Below are 18,067 nucleotides of genomic sequence, written 5' to 3' on the forward strand. Positions count from 1 at the left end.
AGGAAGAGTCGAAGAGTCAAAAATGGCTACCGTAGGATGCGAAGAAAATTTGGGATAGAGGTGACTAATTTGACCAATTAAATGCAAGTTCGAAAAAAAAACTATCGAAAGAACTCGACCAAATAAGCGCCATTAACCCTCATTGTCTATCTTTTATGCAAACACACTTAATTCAAATTAGATCTGGCTTTTAGGAAAGTGGAGGTGAGTGTTTCCTCTCACTTCGAGGCTCTTTATATCGGAGAGTGGCTCGCTGTGCCGCCTGAATCAAGAGGGAAACTGAATTAAAATAGATTATGTATAATGGAAGGAAATGACAGAAAAAAGGTCTGCCGTGACCCTTCCCACTGCAGAAACATTAACGAGGAATAGTAGGAAAACAAAACATTTGAGTAGAAGAGTGAAATATAGTCCCTTTAAACTCCATTGTTTCAGGCTTAACTTTGTGAAAATCCATCGTAAACAATTAAAAGGTTTGGTAGTTTTTCACACAGTTTATTTAAGACGACGGTTTTCGTCGCAGAGACGACATCTTCAGGTACAGAAATCGTTATTTTTATAGCTATTTTGTTGTTTATTTGGTTGCTATTACGCTTTGGTAGGGGAGGGTTGCGTTGGGGTTGGAGCATTACTCAACTTCAGGGGAATTGTGCGAAAATGTACCATAACTTTTTGTTGTTTTATAGTCCCGTTAGGCTGTCCCATAAAAACATTTTCTTTTTAATTTCAAAATCGTCAATCGGATTCCGTTAACCCTCGGGTATACAAGGATATACAAAAAAATATTTTTGAAATTTTTTAAATAATTAGTCAGTGTGAGGCGCCTAAAAACCAACACCCTTAATTAGTCTTACGACTTCGGGAAAACTGTCAAAATAGGGGTAATCAGGGTAACTTATGATCCATAGGGCAAACATTTCGTTGGTTTCTGCGTATCTTTCACCGTTTAGGCTTTGCGATTCGCGCAGCGTGACGCCAAGAGTGGCGTTAAGCGACGAAGTCCCGTCATGAGGATAATTTAGACCGAATTCCCCGAAATATTGCTTCAAATGCAGTTGCAAAGCGTGAGGACTTGATCACTTCTCATACACATGCAATTGATTGAGAATATTGAACGAAATTGATTAAAATTGTGTTGGATTGAACAAGGCGGGAATGAAGAATAAGTTGGGAATAGTACAATGGGAAACTAAGTATTTCATTTATGGGTTTACAATCTCCAGAAAACACCAATTATAAGATTATTTGATAAACATTATCCATCTACTAATCTCATGGCTCTTTACTCTTCGCAGAGTGTCTCGCTGTTGATATCTTTTGTACCTGATGAACTCTTGATCCTTGCATAGCGGGAATGATTGAAGTGGGTCTGCTTCACCCATTCGGGTAAATGGACGGCGATTCGCCGGTTTGATACGATTTTCCTTAAGGTAAAGAGCCGGCGAACTGCCGGTAGCGTCATTGTTGTTGTTGCATTTGAATATTGTTTATTGAATGAATATTATCTTAAAACTAAATATCATTCCCAAAAAGGAACAACTAAAACTATCCCATAAAAATTCTATGCATCTTGACACAAAATTTCATATTCTATAAAATAATAGTTAAATGAAAACCCTTGGAAAAATATAGAAGGCATTTATTTTAGAGATGTCCATGAAAAATTAAGATGCGAATGGGTTAAGCACCATTTGCTGTAGACTCAGTGGCATGCCTTTCTTAGAGGAGTCAGAGAAAGAAAAAGTGGTGGGTGCCGTGCATCTATTTCTATTGTAATCTACCGCGTGTTTGTGTTCATCGTAAAAGCTTGCGTGTTGTCAAGTAAACATTTTGCGGTACTCTGAGATTGCCTTAGCATTCAGAAGTTTCGTTGGACTAGTTTTTATTATTATTGATATTATTTACTGATATTAAAAAGGAATTACACAATTATTCATTACTATTAATATGTAATTTTTTTAATCGAATGTAATTCTTACCTTTCACTGGTAATTAAAAATATATGGATCCTAGCAACAAAAAGATTCGATATCAGAAAAAAAAATCAAATTCATTTGCCTTTTTCATACGTGAACGCGGTCGTTGAAACTAGATTTTAGTGGGGGTAAAAGGAATTGGATTGAGGCGCGTGTTCTATCTCATAAATCTCGCTGCGGAATCATGGAGTGCGAGCCTATGCCAAACTAATTACATGCATACACCAGAGATGTCAAGCAAATTTCCATGGAACGACAAAAATGAGATAATCTCGCGAGGTCGAATGAAATTGCTAAGAAAAGCAAAGGAAGAGAAGAAACGTGGACCATTTAAACTTGAAATTCGCGAAGAAAAACATTGGCAAACCTTAAGTAAATAAGAAACTTTAACTTTCATTTCGTCTTTTTTCACGTAAACGCTCTTAATTCAAATTAGATCTCGCTTTTAAGGAAGAGGGCGGGAGTGTTTCCACTCCTTATCGCAGAGTGCCGCTCCACCATTTGAGGGAGGCTCGGCATTGAGCGGTGAGGGACGTCGAGGACACTATACATATAAATATATATTTCTCCCTCTCTCTCAGCTTCCCCTCTCGTGGTGGAAGTTTTTGATGATTCGGCACATTTAGCTCATGGTAATGATTCGGTCAGCTGATTTAGTTCGTGGCTATAGTTCGTAGTTTCTTTTTCAAATTGTTCGTGATGAGTGACAAAACACTATTCGAAATTTTCGACCATAAATGAATGGAATGCCTTTTTTGTATGTTGATTCCAAAATATACTCTTCATGTTTTGTGTCATCAACTGACGATAGGAAAAATTGGGTTTTCCTCTCAATAATTTCTGGTTGCCCAAACGGCGCGACTCCTAATCGCCGGATGATCCAGAAATGAAACCATAATTGTTGTTGCGAGACAGACATTTTACCGGCCTGCGAGCCACCCCTATGTCATGACATGAAGCTCTGTACAGAGAGCCCTGGGTTGGGGGAAGATGGGGCCACCTGGCCTCAACCAACCAAGGTTAAAGAAACTCTGCGACTGGGGTGGGCAGAACATATGACTCCGCTATTTGTGACAGGAGGCTTACTAAAAATAAGGGCGAGAAAACATTATTTTATCCTGACTGCTGGGCAAAAAGTGTGGGAGACCAAGAATCCCTCCTGTGTCCATATCAATACGATTTTGCTGGGACAATACTAGTGCTCCAACAGCAGAAACGCTGGGACATCTTTTATAATCCCTCATCACCGCACATCCAGAAGGGGGGATCGTTTGTCGTGTCTTTTGCTCGTTTGTACAATGCCCTCCCAATGGAAATAATGACCAAGCCAAGCAGAATGAAAATCTATAATCACCTTTTTAGATCTTATTCTACTTAATTAAAAAAATCTTTTAAATTTTATATTCCTTGGTCAATCAAATCAATGTTTTTTTATTTTCAAAGTATTTAAAAAACAATCTTTATTGCCTACATTTAACCATTTTACCATTCAGATAGTTTTTATCCAAAACCGTTTTTAGTACATTTCTTAATATTCTCCAGAACATTTTTTACTTAAATTTTCTTTTTATCCACAAAATTTTTATAGTTTTTTACATCTATTTGTTGGTACTTTATTTTTCCCTTTTATTGATTTTATACAATACTAATTTGTCATGTTTTTAGCTATCTGAAGTTTTCCAAAGTTTTATACAATATTTCATCCTTTTCTTCTCATTTAAATGTTTTCAAACTAATAATTTATTTATTTGTGTATTTATATGTTTAAATATTCATTTATTTATTTATTCACTAATGCCTTCTATTCACATATGGCCAAAACTGGTGCTTTTCGGTGACGGCAACACCACGTTTCCCGAAAGGCTTGACTGCTAATCGCCAGAGATGAAATGAAATTTAAATTATCGTTGAAAGCCAGACATTTTACCGGCCTGCGAGCCACATCTTTGTAATGGCACGAAACTCTGCCCTGGGTTGGGGAAGATGGGGCCATCTGGCCTCACCCAATCCAGGTTAAATAAACTATAGTCAAGTCAAGTCATAGCTTTGCAATTTATAATTTTTTATTGATTCTAATGGAAATACTACTCCAAGCATAAGGAAAATGATGCCTGGAGCTAGAATCCACAAGGCGTTGGGACAGAGAAACTGATGAAATAATGGCCTGCCTTTAATGCGGGGAATAAATAGATACAATAAATAATAATGGCTCGTCACCGTATTAAGTTTAGAGCTTCTACGCAAGGACTGGTTAAATTGAAGTCAAATCATCTTAATTGCGTCGTGAGGGAACCCCGTTGGCTAAATGTGAGAATGAAAATCCATTTATTTACTGATTCAGGTGTGCGAAAAATGACGGGTGATCTCTCTGAAGGAATGAATTTTCCAATGTGCTGAAACTTTGGATGCTTTTCAGAATTAAAAAAAAACCGTATAACGGCCAAATGGCCAAATTATGCTAAAACGCATATACGTGCATTGTCCTTCATGAAACGTAAACTATAATTTTCATCTCTTTATGTGTTCTTGGAATCAATTTTATTTGTAGTCTAATTCTGGCAAAAAATGTTTATTTCATTCCTTCGCGGACAGGTCTTATTGAAATCAGTTTTACTTGGATCACATGATGTATACACAAGACTAATTTATAATTATTATTTAACTTCCAATTACAAGCATTTTTTCGGTAATATTGCCATCAGTTAATTCAGCGGTGAATTCATTGGCTCGTAATTGCATTAAAAACTCCAAATTTGCGATCGAATCATTCACTTGTTTTCCGAAAAGCGTTCGTGTCGAGCGATTTCGATTCAGATGCGTGTCAAATCATTCGATACTTCACCTGTGTCTTGAATTTAAAACAGTTTTTCCACGATTACGCTAAAATAAGTGAAACCTATTCAACATATGTTGAGGCATTTTGGCAGCTAGTGATTTTTGGGTAATTTGACCCCGAGGAATTCAATTTTTCTTGTTGTAATACGGATTATTCGCTCCTAAGCCATGGGAAGATTTTGATCTGCCTTCACCTTGTCATTTGTACTCGATAGTTTTTCATCGATGCTTATGCCTTGAAGGCTTCCTTGAAGGCTTGAAGGAAGGAAGGTTTATATATTTACCATCTATAATTAAACGCCCGTTTAGTCATTCAAAAGATCTCCTTAGACGTATTAAATGGTAAAATATTCTTGGAGTATAGGTAATATTCTTGGTATTCTTGACCTATACTACAAGAATATTTTACCATTTATTAATGAGATCAAGATAAGTAGAAAAAAATAATTTAAGAGTATTGTTCATAATGGTGTTAATCTTAAAAAAAAACAAGCGGCATATGAATATACGGTGTGCCTTATCGATAAAAGTTGTTGTGTGTTAGCATTGATCGGATAAGATTCGGTTCATTTGCACGGATCGTTCATTTCAACCGATTCACGAACGAACGACTCTCGGCTTTACTCCTCCCCTACGTCAGCCGCCTAGGGTGTGGAGGGAGACGCGCGCGGGGAGTGAGGGAGTGGTGTGTATTCGCTCTTCCCCTTTGGGTGTGAGTGGGATGGGATGGGAGATCTGTGTGAGCCACGAATTCGTCCGCATAACTTTCGGAATCAAATTCCGAATCGAATTTCCTGGGGAAGGGATGGGAGCATAAGCGAGCGGAGGTGACGGAGGCGGGTGCGGTAGGGGATGCAGATGAGAGGGGCATCCCCCGCTCCTCCTCGTGGACTTGAAGGGGACAGCGTGCGATGCGAAAGCACACGAAGAGCATGGGCGACAAGGAATGCACCATGCGGCCTCTAACTGGAGAAAGATCATTTACCTCGCCATGATAATAATCATTCCCTGATGACGAGGAACGTGTTGGATCGCGAAAAGTTGGAGAGAGTGAACGCTGTCACCCGGATGGAAACTTTATTCAGAGCCCCTTAGTGTTTGTCGCCTTAATGTGGAGATGGAGTGTCCGCTGCAACAATAGCTCAAGCAATCTAGCCATAGCGTGACAAACAAGGAAGTTGTAAACATATTGGAGGGGGCATAACTGGTTCCGAGCGTTTAGCGCAGTGTGGCAGGATTGGGGCTGCTTGGGTGGGACAAGCCACGCCCACTTTGACCAAAACATTGACAATCCTATAAATAATATTTATAATAATAAATATTTTAAATCCCACCTCTTCAGATTCCCTTGAGAAAGCGACCAGCATCGGTCGGGAAACGTTGGGGCCACCCAAAATCTGACGCGGCGACATAGCCCAAAAGTTTTAATTCAACAATCCTATAAGGGTCAATGCTTACTATTTCGTGAAATATTCGGTAATGATCGTTTTTACGTTAAAATAAACTATAGCAAACGAACACAGTAAACCTTTTTTTACTATCATTATTAGAAGGATTCGTGAAAATATGCCGCGGATATCTTTTCCCAAGGAAAAATTTAATGTCAATCACCACGGTTCTGCTGTGCAACTGGCTTAGCCGAAAATAACATCTTACAAGAGTAAAATATCCATTCATCTGCACTTCTACTGGTAATTATTAAGATTACAGCCAATAAAATCTTACGATAGCGGACCGGTCGCAATAATAGTACGAAAGTATGTTCACGACGATATATTATCACCACGATATGACCATATGGACAGTTTAATATACACATTAGTACGACGAACGATCGGAAAACTCCGACGACAGTCGAGAAGTAATTGTTGCATTTTCATTTTATAAAACAGAGGCGATATAAGGAATAGAATACTTGATTAAGTATATACGTACACTGTTTGAGGCTGAGTCCGAAAATGGTCAAACGAAGATTTGAAACTTCCTTGGTGACAAACCTGGCACGTAGCCTTTCGAGTCACTTGCAGCTCCCAGACTAATTCGTGCGAAAACTTCTTAATGCTCTCTTTTCGCCCGTAGCAATTTTTGACTGATCGGACAGATTTCCTGTGTATATTATTCATTTCACGGATGAAGTCTTTCCGCGCCCTATCCACGTGCGACCTAACCTCTTATTCACTCTTTCATTGGACCCTTATTTGGGCGAAGGGAGGAAAATTCCACGACCCACCCTTTTGAGAGGAACCTCGCGAAGTGAGTCTCGACTTGGATCTAGTTACAGGAAAACTGGAATTTAGGAAACTCGGCGTAACCTACTTGGCGATACTGTGCATGAGTAACTATAAATTTCAATTCCTGACCATACGTTGGAAATTGAGTAGAGAATGTATGCCAAATTTAAAGAAAATTCCTCCTAACATTATAAGTTTGCACCAACGCGTAATTTTTTTCATAAATACGTCTTCAATTATTAACTAGTAAACACGCAGTTAAACCTATACTGATTTTTTTAGCTGCAAGGCTCGCTTTTCATCCAAAGGAGGAAAATATTCTTCACTTTCAGTCAGGATCAAGCGTGTTAAGTCCTTCGTCTACCAAGCTTTCGGGACCATTGGAAGGTTCATAATCGTAGCGATAGTAATTGCGCTCATAATGCATCGTTTAATTGCCGCCAAAACTTGGTCGGCGAGGCGTTGGGGTGCTCCCGAAAGAGTATGAAGCGAAGGACCGATAAATGACATGCTAAGAGTTCTCCCCACATCATTTTGTCTGGATATTCAGCCCGATATAATCGGTCGCCTTTAGAACAGTCAGGTCTTGCTAATGATCTCCTTTGTCCTTCACAATGGCGATGATACTGTGACGATTTTATACGGAGATATTAAAGAAGGAGTATCCATAAGCTGAAGGTTCGTTAATCCCCTTTCAAAGGGTTTTTCCCATGCTCTCTATGAAGCCTTGTCTAATACGACTGCGTGAAATACGAACGAGAGTGGATTACGCGCACCATTAGCTACAATAAGCCCTTAAATAACGTATTATATCATTTTTCGGGCCATAATAGCCGGATAATTTTGTTAGTAATTGTCGGTTTGATGGTTTTAAAAAATGGTGTATGTAACCCGAATCCTCGTTGCGGCTGATTGAAGAAGTTGAACCCATCTCATTTCCAGTTTCCTCCATATTTTTATGCTTGAAAGGGTTTTTGTGAAGTTTTTCACTTCCAATTCCTGGAGGAGAAAAACTTAGAAAGATGGATCAATAAAAACTACCTTAGGAGTATTACCTTTATGATGAAAAGTTGCTAATCCCGGATCTTGAAGAGGATCAACAATCCTAAGATCGGTTTGACGCAGCTCTCCACTCAGTTCTCCTATCAGCTAATCTTTTCACACCTACGTATTTCTTCTCTTTCACATCCTTCTTGTTGAACTTGTTCCATGTATTTCATTCGAGATCTTCCTTTTCCGCTCTTGTCTTCCACTTGTCCCTCGACGATTGTCTTCATCAGGCCATCATGTCTCAAGATGTGGCCTACAAGGTTGTTCCGTCTTCTTATTAAGGCTTTCATGAGGCTTCTCTTCTCTCCTTCCCTTCTTAGGACTTCCTCGTTACTAACTCGGTCGATCCATTTGATTTTCATCATTCTTCTGTAGCACCACATCTCGAAGGCCTCTATCCTTGCTTATCATTGTCATTGCCCATGTCTCACTTCCGTATAGAAGGATACTCCAAATGTAGGTTGAAGAGGATATCAGGGTAATTTGAGGAAAGTGAGGTATGCACTGATGGATATTCTCCCTAAGGTAATGAACAAATATGAAATGGAACATACCAAACTACTTCTCGGATTTCTGAGGAGCAAATGATGATTTCTTATCTTTTCTTTGTCTTGAACACGGGAAGTTGGCGGATCATACTAAATTACTCCAGTATATGTATTGGGTTCATCGAATCTGAAGCAGCGGTTTAAATGATATGGAGATGCTTGAGAATATTGCTTCAAAGTAAAAGGCGGACCGAGAGACGAAAAGAAGAATCAAATTGATAACTGAGAGGCTAAAAAAATTCTGAAGATGGAAATAAGAGGTATTGAGGACATGTGATAGGATGATGTTTCAAGTTTTGGTGGCAAGAGTTTGAGGAGCAGTGACAGGAAGGGGATGCAGGCGCGTCAGAGGAAGGTGGGGATCGTGTTTCCTCAAAGTAGAAGTGGGGTCCGTGGGAGTGCGACGTTGCAAGCGGAAAGAAAAAATTTGAGAGCGTACCCTCTTTCGGGTTTCTTTCGAGTCTGGGAACGGAAGTAAGGGAGAAACTTCTCGAACTTATTAATAGGGTACCAAAAAGAGGAAATTTGGCCGGACTTTGTGAAGGCAGAAGTTAGTAATTATTACACGAAAATAAAATAAGACCAAAGCTTACGATAAACCAGAGACATTGAATTTAACGTCATTGTGTGAAAATGAGGTTCAACAGATTTTAATTATGAGATAAAGAATGTCTGAATGACAATATGTAAATGTATTGATATGCCTTGGATTGGAGCTAAGTGTATCTCAGGAAATCACGGAAATTAATCTGTAGAATCGGAATTGGTTTTTGCATAGCGAAGGAATATAGCGACCGTAGTCGTAGTATTTATGACTATAAATAGTATGAAGATTAGGGGTGTTTGATAAATCAGGAAATTGATGATTCGTCGAGTTTTTTTTTCCACGGGAGAACCCGAAATGTCGGAAAAGTTGGCTACATTATTCAAAGAAGATGGTTAGAGTTGCGAGTATCCAGAAGGAAAGCTAGAGCTAGCTAGCTATTATCGTTGTTACTTGTTAGCATTTTCCTGGAAAAATACCAAGAAAGAGTCGCACAGTGAAATAGAAGAAAATTGCTGAGTGATTAAGAGAATAACTCAAATTCCTTTTAATTATTCTAGGGTTTCCAAGCAGTTGATGTTATTCAATTCGCAGAATCCCTTTCTTCCTCTTTCTTATTTCCTTCCCTCCCTTGATCGTCGACTAGCGCAATAAGGGGATTTCCTGGAATTAATTTGACCTAAAATTGAGAAGCAGTTGCAATTTGTGATATAAACACTTAATAAAACTATTAACGGTAACGGGAGGAAGAGAAAATTCCAGCCATTTTCTTTGGTGCATTGGAAAACTGACGCTGTAGCCGGTTGCTGAAATGAAGGGCATAGTTGGAGTATTCGTTCTCGCCCCCCTTGCTACATCAGCGCATCAGAGCAACAATTGCTATCTCCGGGAAGTTGGCTGTCAAAACTGCACGGACTGCTACGGATTGTTTAACGGTCACTCTTCGCTCATTAGTCTAATAGTGATGAATACCAAAAGAAGCGGCGAAATTCGTTGAGGCGTGAGCATTGAATTGACACCCTTGAGAGCTATTAAGTTTTCCTCATCTCGCGGTAATCTTGTTATGTTTGTTAGTGCCCTAAAATCTGCAGGACAGCTCAAGCCAATGTCTGTAAAACCGTAGTTCTCCCAATTGTTGAGTACGGTGATTGAGGAAATATGGGATGTAAAAAACGGTCAGCAGAGGAAAGAGCATGTACAGGTGAAGTAAAATCTGATGCTTTCTCGGCAAATATATTAGAAAAAGGCTATTCGGGCTTCCATCCGGGTGGTCTCCCTCCATCCTAAATAAGTGTGCCCTTACCACAACCAAATTTGACTTCGTTTAAAAGATGTTTTTTGTAGGTAGGACCAAATGATTTTAATTTGTTACCCCAGTCATGCTTTATTTCAAAGTCTTTGAAATGTTTTTTGCAAAATGCACATTCTTGGCTTCTCACTAAAGAAAGTGTAGAACAAATATTGTTATAAAATATTGATGTAAATGAATTATAAATACTACTTTAGTTATTTTTTCATGTACGCACTTAAGCTTTGTTAGTATAGATTATCAAGGTAACACAAAATGAGCTACACTCAATGTAAAGCATAATTTATGATTATTTTGGATGGTAGCCTCAAACAGGTTATCCTTCGCGGCTACCCAAAATTACTCAATTTTGCTATTGTCATGTAATTTGTGTGTGGATTAATAAAATTATTTTTTATTATTATTATTCTCCCGACGTTTCGGAATACGAGTCGGGTTCCATCCTCAGGGCTAATGGTGGGTGGAAGTAGTTTGCCTGCTTATGTAGTCTTCAAGCATGTATAGGTCATGGTTAGAACATTTTAATACCAATTTTATTGAAATATAAAGGAGACCACCAGCATTAGATGAAGTACCAGTCGCAAGCGACGAATGTAAAAAGCGTTTTTCTGATTGATTAGGGCCAGAGGTAACTGGAGCGAACAAGCGTTTCTGTTACTCTAACGCATTGATCTCTACGATTGCCAATTTGCGACTTTTTTCATAACAATTATAATTCTCGTTCATCAACGCCTTTTTTCTCTCTTCTTCTTCTTGCAGCTGGTCGGAGGGGAGTTCGACATGGAGCTTAACTTCGTTATCCAGGACGCCCAGAACATCAAGCACATGCTGGAGTTGCTCGACCACTGCCCGCCGAACCTTCAGGTAAGACTCGAAGCAACGCACTCTGAACACCAATAGTAGTCAGCCATTTTTGACTCTCTCCGGTTTATAAAGGCTAAGTATAAATGTTTATCCTTCGTAAACGTAATTAGAGCGGGTACTATTCCCTGTTCATTTGTTTATAAATGCACAGAACTTTCTCTTTTTGTCCGTAAACTTTTGTTAATGTTAGCGGATGCGAAGGAGTGGGTTGCTGAGGGAGTACAAAGTGAAAGACAAGCATGCATCGAGAGCTTCATCTTTGTTAGCTGTTTAATCATTGTCAATTATATCAATGTTATTGTCGGTGGGAAACCCAAGATGATGCTGTCATGCACTAGCCAACTTTATCGTTTTTACTCCTTCGCTTGATTGAAATTAAGAGCATTTACTACTATACACATTACTAACATTCTACAGAAGACAACAGTACCAATCAATTTTCAATTGACTCACTGGTTTCGAAGTTAGCAGAGGTTTGCGTTGTTTACAACAACTCCGTTAATTTTTGTGGTATAAACAATTTGTTTTCGGCAAACTGCTAGTAATAGCAAGTTATAGGAACGAAAACTACGGGAATGCCAAGCGCTCAAAGTTGGGCACCTTGATTTTACGCGCAAAAAACGGGTATTTTTTGAGAAAAAATTAAGTACAGGAAATACTATTTAGCCGAAGAATTTTTAAAGTACATGATATAACGTAGAACTAAATTCTCTTTCGTATGCTTTTTATTGCATTGAAATCGATTGCTTCGGTTAGACGCTAGAGCTCCTCAAACTCGAGTATCTTGCTTTTTTTTACAGACAGTAGGTACCTTTTGTCATGCTGGAACGGGCAAATTTCTCAATCACATTCATCGGATAGTTTATCAAATATACTTTTAAATTAGCAAAATTAAAGTGAACTTAAATGAAATTAATTAATTAAAATTAAATTGGTTTTTTATAAAGGTAATACTATTAATCTACCTATTTTTCTTTTCTGTTTATTTTTTGTGCTGAGGGAATCAGAAATCGGTACTTTTCCTGCCCAAAAATTTGTAAAATTCGTGGAAGTCTTTAGGTAATCTCGCTTTTTTTATTTATCGGGAAATTATTTTCTACTGAAAGTTAAGATACATTCACTCACGGTCGCTGCGTTATTCTAACGAGTGTCTAGACTTACGCTAATGCACTTCTAGGTAGCATTAGACATTATTCATGTTCGAGCTTGTCGGTCTTGAGGGCTAGACGCGGTAATATCTCATGATTAACACCGAGCGCATGCTGGAATGCACAAATCAAGTCAGGAAAAGTCGGCCCTTGCGTCTCCTGGAGCGTTGAACGTGAGGTATTGCCCCCGCTAATGGGGTCTGAGCTCCTCTGGGGAATATCTTCCCCTGGAGCTGCGGCTAATTCCTCTGAACGAATTCTCGACAGCATTAAGGATGGCTTCTTCCCTTTCCCTTTAGTGATGAATGGTTGCGAAGACGTGAATGCACGCTTAAAATAAAATTTTGAACTTTTATCTTTTTATCGTGTAACTCGACTTCCGAAGTTAACCGTTGCGTTGAGATTCTTTCAGACTTTTGTCCTTCCCTTATACCCCAAGTGTAAATTCGACCCAAATCGAATGTACATGCACGAAATGTCGTTATTAAGTCGTTGTTTTGGAAAATTGGGACATTTTTCACTTTTCTATTTCAAAGAAGTTCGTTATATAAGTTTGTGCGTGGTGTTTCGTCTCTTTTTGCGTGCTCCTATATCTATTTTTAATTTCGTCATACCATCTGGGTGTATTGTAAATTTTCATCATGAAACTCATTGCCACTTAAGGCCATTCTGACTATTATTCCATCTTCGGAAATAGGTTGCATCAGGGCCGTTTTACTCGGGGCACGTACTTGCACAACCTGACGTGTGTACGAAGGCGCAGTCAAAATTGCGTCGTGCAAAGCGGTGAATTGCTAGAACGCATGCGAGAATGCGTGGACGTGAGATGGCAAAATAGCCCCTGTTCAGATTCCGTTCATGAATTCGCGCAATTCCACGCAATTCTAGAAATTAATGCAGTTCTAACCTGCGCAATTCCGTACCCCGTGTTGAACGGCCTCGAGGCTGCGTCTTGCGTATGCCTTGGGGGTTTCATCTCTTGGAAATACTTCATGTAAAATTTTATTTGGTGAAATGATGATATGTAAGAAAAGTTATCATCATAATGCCTCCATTCATTAGAATTTCATGATATTTGCTATACCTGTTGGAATTCCTTTATAGTTAGGGCAAAGTGAGAAAAGGTATTCTTATAAAAATAATATTGATTATCTCACTACGATTGCGATGCAGCTAATTTATTTCAGACTAGTTGCAGATTGAATTATAGATCTACATCCACGTCATACTCTCCTTGGGCCATCCACCTTGAGAGTTTAAAGCAGCGTTATGATCTTCTTACCCACCACGAATTCATGCAGTGCATGTGGTTGCAAAACAGTTGCATTTCTGTAGGTAGGGATCACTCTTTGGAGGTTATTACTTAGCTGACTTTTAACGTGAAATTTAAGCATTGTTATTTAAAGGAAACACGAGGTAGACATAAAGGAAAATAGACATCCGGATAATAAATAGGAAAGGAAAACTTCTGGAATTGTTCAAGGGGGAGCAGCGATTTGTTAACTCTATTTCCTTGCTCGTGCGGGTGTTTTTATTCTTATGAAAATACGGCCATGAAATGATGCTTTCCAAAATTATTTATCGTAATTTATTTTTCGTTCATGTAATCAATCCTGTCGTAGTGTCCTATACTATCAGCTCTGCCGTATGTCTATGCGCTAATTATATAATAGAGACTGGTTAAATCCATATTCAATGGAAGTAGAAGGCTTTTATCATGTATTATGAGGAGCGCGCCTTTGTTGATAATGCTCCCATGTCACCTTGTTGCCACATCCGCTGAAATCCGTCGCTGTTACTTAAGGAGGAAGTGCTACTTAGCCGCCGCTCTTGTGCGGTTGCCATGGAAACTGCGTGCGCGAATGATGGCCCTCGAGAAAAGAAAGAAGAAACGCGAACGACTTTTCCGCGCGCACTCTCTTTCTCCTCGTGCCTTCCCTCTCTCTGTCAATTCTGCGTCCCTTGTCCTCTGCGGGTGCGTCGAGATGGCTGCATGCTGCTGGGGAGGGGAGTTGGTATGTTTTTTATTTACCGCTGAGTCGGTAGGAGAGTCGTCCCCCATATTGTGTGGCAAGAGGAGTGATACCCCGCCATCCACGTGTCACTAGAACTGCTGGATGATTTTCTGCCTGCCTCCTCGAGCAAACATCATGGGGTAATTTTAACCGTCCAATCATTCCCTTGCGGGAAAGTTATTTACTCTTCCCTGAGCGGAGCTCGAACTAGGCTCCCCCGAATGTGTACCGAATCCTTTAACCTCTTGAGTTACCTGAAATCGTCATCATCCCTCACATAAAAAGTTTCTACCTTGTGCGGCAGCAATGTCCCACGTTTCCTCCAAGCCACCAGTTATTCACTAGGAGTATCTGCTAAGAAACGAAATAAATTTCATTTTCATGTTGTTTTCTATATTCGCACCCATGGGTTATTTTAGGCTGTCATAATTTTTTCCTCGACAGTATCGAAGAATTAGGCAATAATGGCTCTATTAATTAATATCATGTCATTTTTCATAAGGAAAATGAGACTTCAAAATATCTTCATCAAATGTAAACATGATTCTATCCAGTTTTGTACTGGTAAACTGACATCATCTCCTAAAAGCTGCAAACAATTTTTTTTAATCGTCGTATGAAAATAGCACTCCTCCATTATAAGATTAGAAAGCTACCGAAGGGAATAAATAGACACATAATGTGAATGTTTACATTAACGTATCCCTGGCCTTAGAGAGAAAAAACTAAAAACAACTGCTATAACATTCTGCACTTAATATTTCTGTTATAATTGAAGCATTGTAAAAGTTATTCTTAGGTGCGGAAACATGGACACTTAGGAAGGAGGGCGAGGAAATAGTGGAGGCATACGAGATGTGGGTGTGGCGAAGAAAGGAGAAGGTGATATGGACGGAGAGGAGGAGGAACGACGAAGTGCTGGACGTGGTGGGTGAGGAGAGGCAGCTTCTTCTTAGATACGAAGGAGACATGTATGGTTGAGCGAGTACCAAGCAGGGAAGGGAATGTTGAAAACAGTTTTAGAGGTTAGGATGTTAGGTAAGTTAGGGAGAGGAAGGAAGAGAATAGGATTTATAGATTGAATGATAGGGAGTAGGCCTTTTTGTATATCGAAGAGGGAAGTCTATGATGGAATTGGAGGCTACCATAATATTCGGAAAAACTCCATGTAAGCGTACCTCAATCGGTAGAATACTTTAATGGTAATAATAATAATATTGAATCTAGAATCTTAGGAAAAATCAGTTAATATTTTTTGAGAGTAGGTAACTTAGTGCCGCTGTCTTCCTTTGGGAATTGCCGCACAAACGAACGCTATTGTCGCCTCGGGTCCGCATCATGCAGAATACGACGTGTTTCGGGAAATGGTCTTACCTCCCTTCTCCCCCCCGTCACACCTGTTCGTTCATCTAAAGTGCCTCCAACCCTTCCCCTCTTCTTCCCCCACCCACCATCACCACCTCGTAATGAGTCCCCGATATCGATTGCTCCCTCTCTGCTTTTCTCCCGACCCCCTTCGCTTTTCCTTCGCTCCCCACCCCCTTCCTCCTCTCATCACCCTCAAACCCCACACCTTCCGAAATCCCTTTTCCGGAGCGTCATTTCATCGCCAGGGCAGCGAACAAACGCCGCCGCTTCCGCCGTTGCCTCTGCGACCTTCAAATGTTTCGTCGGTGCCCTCGGCAATGATTTCGGCGGTGGTGTCGTCTACCACGGGATAACCACCACTCATGTGACCTCACTTTCTGGTTTGGAGGTTTGTGATGGCCTGTCGCCATGATCAGAGATGATTTTTTTCCTTTAAACTAAGTGGGAAAAAAAACAAAAAAAAAAGTGTTGCGAATGGTGAAATACCGCCGCGAGCGAAAAGGAATGGCTCCACAGCTTTTACAAGAATTAGGTTAGAAGCCGCGAAGGACTCGGTTACGGCTACGGAGGATAATTTTTCGTAGGACATCATTTTATAACTGCATCCTATTTTCTGTTCTGTTTGAAACTGTAAAATATTAAAGAAATAGTTTTTTTGAGAACAGATGAAACGACGAAGATGATGAACGAAGCAGATTGATATCACTCTGACGCTGACGTAAAATTGTTTTGCATTCTGGTACGGGATAGCGTTTGTTGTCTCAACTCCTTCCGAAAAGATATTATTGAGAAGCCTTGCGGGATGGATTTTAGTGCGCCAATTACGGGGGATGCGATAATATCGCATAGAAAAAGCTCTTGTCTTGACCGGAAATCTTACCTGAATCTCCAAAACTCTATCCCGGATGTATTTAGTAATTTATTTTTACGTCAAAAAGTGTTTTTTTTTTCATTCGTATGCCATCCAGTCCATTTCATTCAATTCGCCATTATACATGTATTTTATACATGTATGTTATATAAATAATAATGAATAATAATGACGAATATAAGTCTCCGGTTAATATAAATATAAGTCTTCGGTTTCATTGCCGTGTAACGCCACCTACTGATTTTTTGTGCTTTCTTGGTCATGAAATTACTAAATGAATTTCAAAAGGAACAAAAGTAGTCCTACGTACATGTTCAAGTATCGTTTTGGTGATGTTGCTTAGTAGCAAATCCGCCACTATTACTATTATACCATCATTGGATTCGCAAATAATTCAGCAGAAACTAGCAGAACCACATATTTCGAAATAGTTCGGTTACGGTGAGCCGGATATTAATTTGCACGGAAATTAACTGTGCAATTTTTTGGTGCGACCTACGGAAAAGCGTGCATCATTGGGCAAATGAGGGTTATGAGACATTTAGATAGTGGGCGAAGGGCAAAAGTTCGATTCGCGCGAGACTTCACCGTGGTCTTTGGCAAGGGCGCGATTTTTTAAGCCGGCTTTATTTTGTGTCTTGGGCTAGCTCATTACTCAGAAGCCGGATATTAAATGAAGGAAAGCGCTTTTTGCGTGTAATGGGCGCGGCGTCTGACTTGGCAATATCCATTCGTTCTAATTGTTGATTTAAGCCGCCTGCACGCGATGCATTTTGTTTTAAATAGTCGGCCTTGTTCGTAGTTACACATAGGACAATATTCATGTGTATTTTAGCTGATTTTTTGCCCGCTCTCACCCTTAATTATTTATCTATGTTGGTTTTAGTTATTATTTTTTTATTATTATATCTACTCGGCAACGCTATATATTTCATATAACTCTTTGATTTTTGTCTCTCTTTTGTAGTCTATTAATGGAGTTTTTCACTTGTAAACATTCGAGTCACAAAAGATGAATCTCTATTCTTACGTTTTATTCATTTGCTCACATTACAGTATTTTTTACCTTTATATTTTTATGTTGAAAGTATAGCATATAATATTACATTGAGCCGTTAAATGTCGTTGTTAAACAACGAGTTTTATTTCAATTTTGCACTCATTCCTCATTTTGAGATCACTATTTCAAAATAAAAAATTGTACTTTCCACGACCAACTTCATCAATCCCTGGTCCACATTTTATTCGTTTGCCTGAGAGTACATATAGTATGATACAGTATATCTCTTCAAATTGAAACTAATATTT

At 39.3% G+C, this 18,067-nt stretch overlaps 1 protein-coding gene across 6 annotated transcripts in view; it reads left to right on the forward strand.

The window, feature by feature from the left end:
* LOC124162702 (neurobeachin) overlaps nt 1–18,067 on the forward strand; it is a 1,312,932-nt gene that overhangs the window by 491,602 nt on the left and 803,263 nt on the right. For all 6 annotated transcript variants that reach the window (XM_046539305.1, XM_046539311.1, XM_046539306.1 and 3 more), the window contains exon 2: nt 11,253–11,357. In XM_046539305.1, coding sequence (XP_046395261.1) covers nt 11,253–11,357 — 105 coding nt within the window. The remainder of the gene's footprint in view (nt 1–11,252; nt 11,358–18,067) is intronic.

The sequence above is a fragment of the Ischnura elegans genome, chromosome 7, assembly GCF_921293095.1.
Source record: "Ischnura elegans chromosome 7, ioIscEleg1.1, whole genome shotgun sequence".
In the NCBI taxonomy this organism is placed as follows: domain Eukaryota; kingdom Metazoa; phylum Arthropoda; class Insecta; order Odonata; family Coenagrionidae; genus Ischnura; species Ischnura elegans.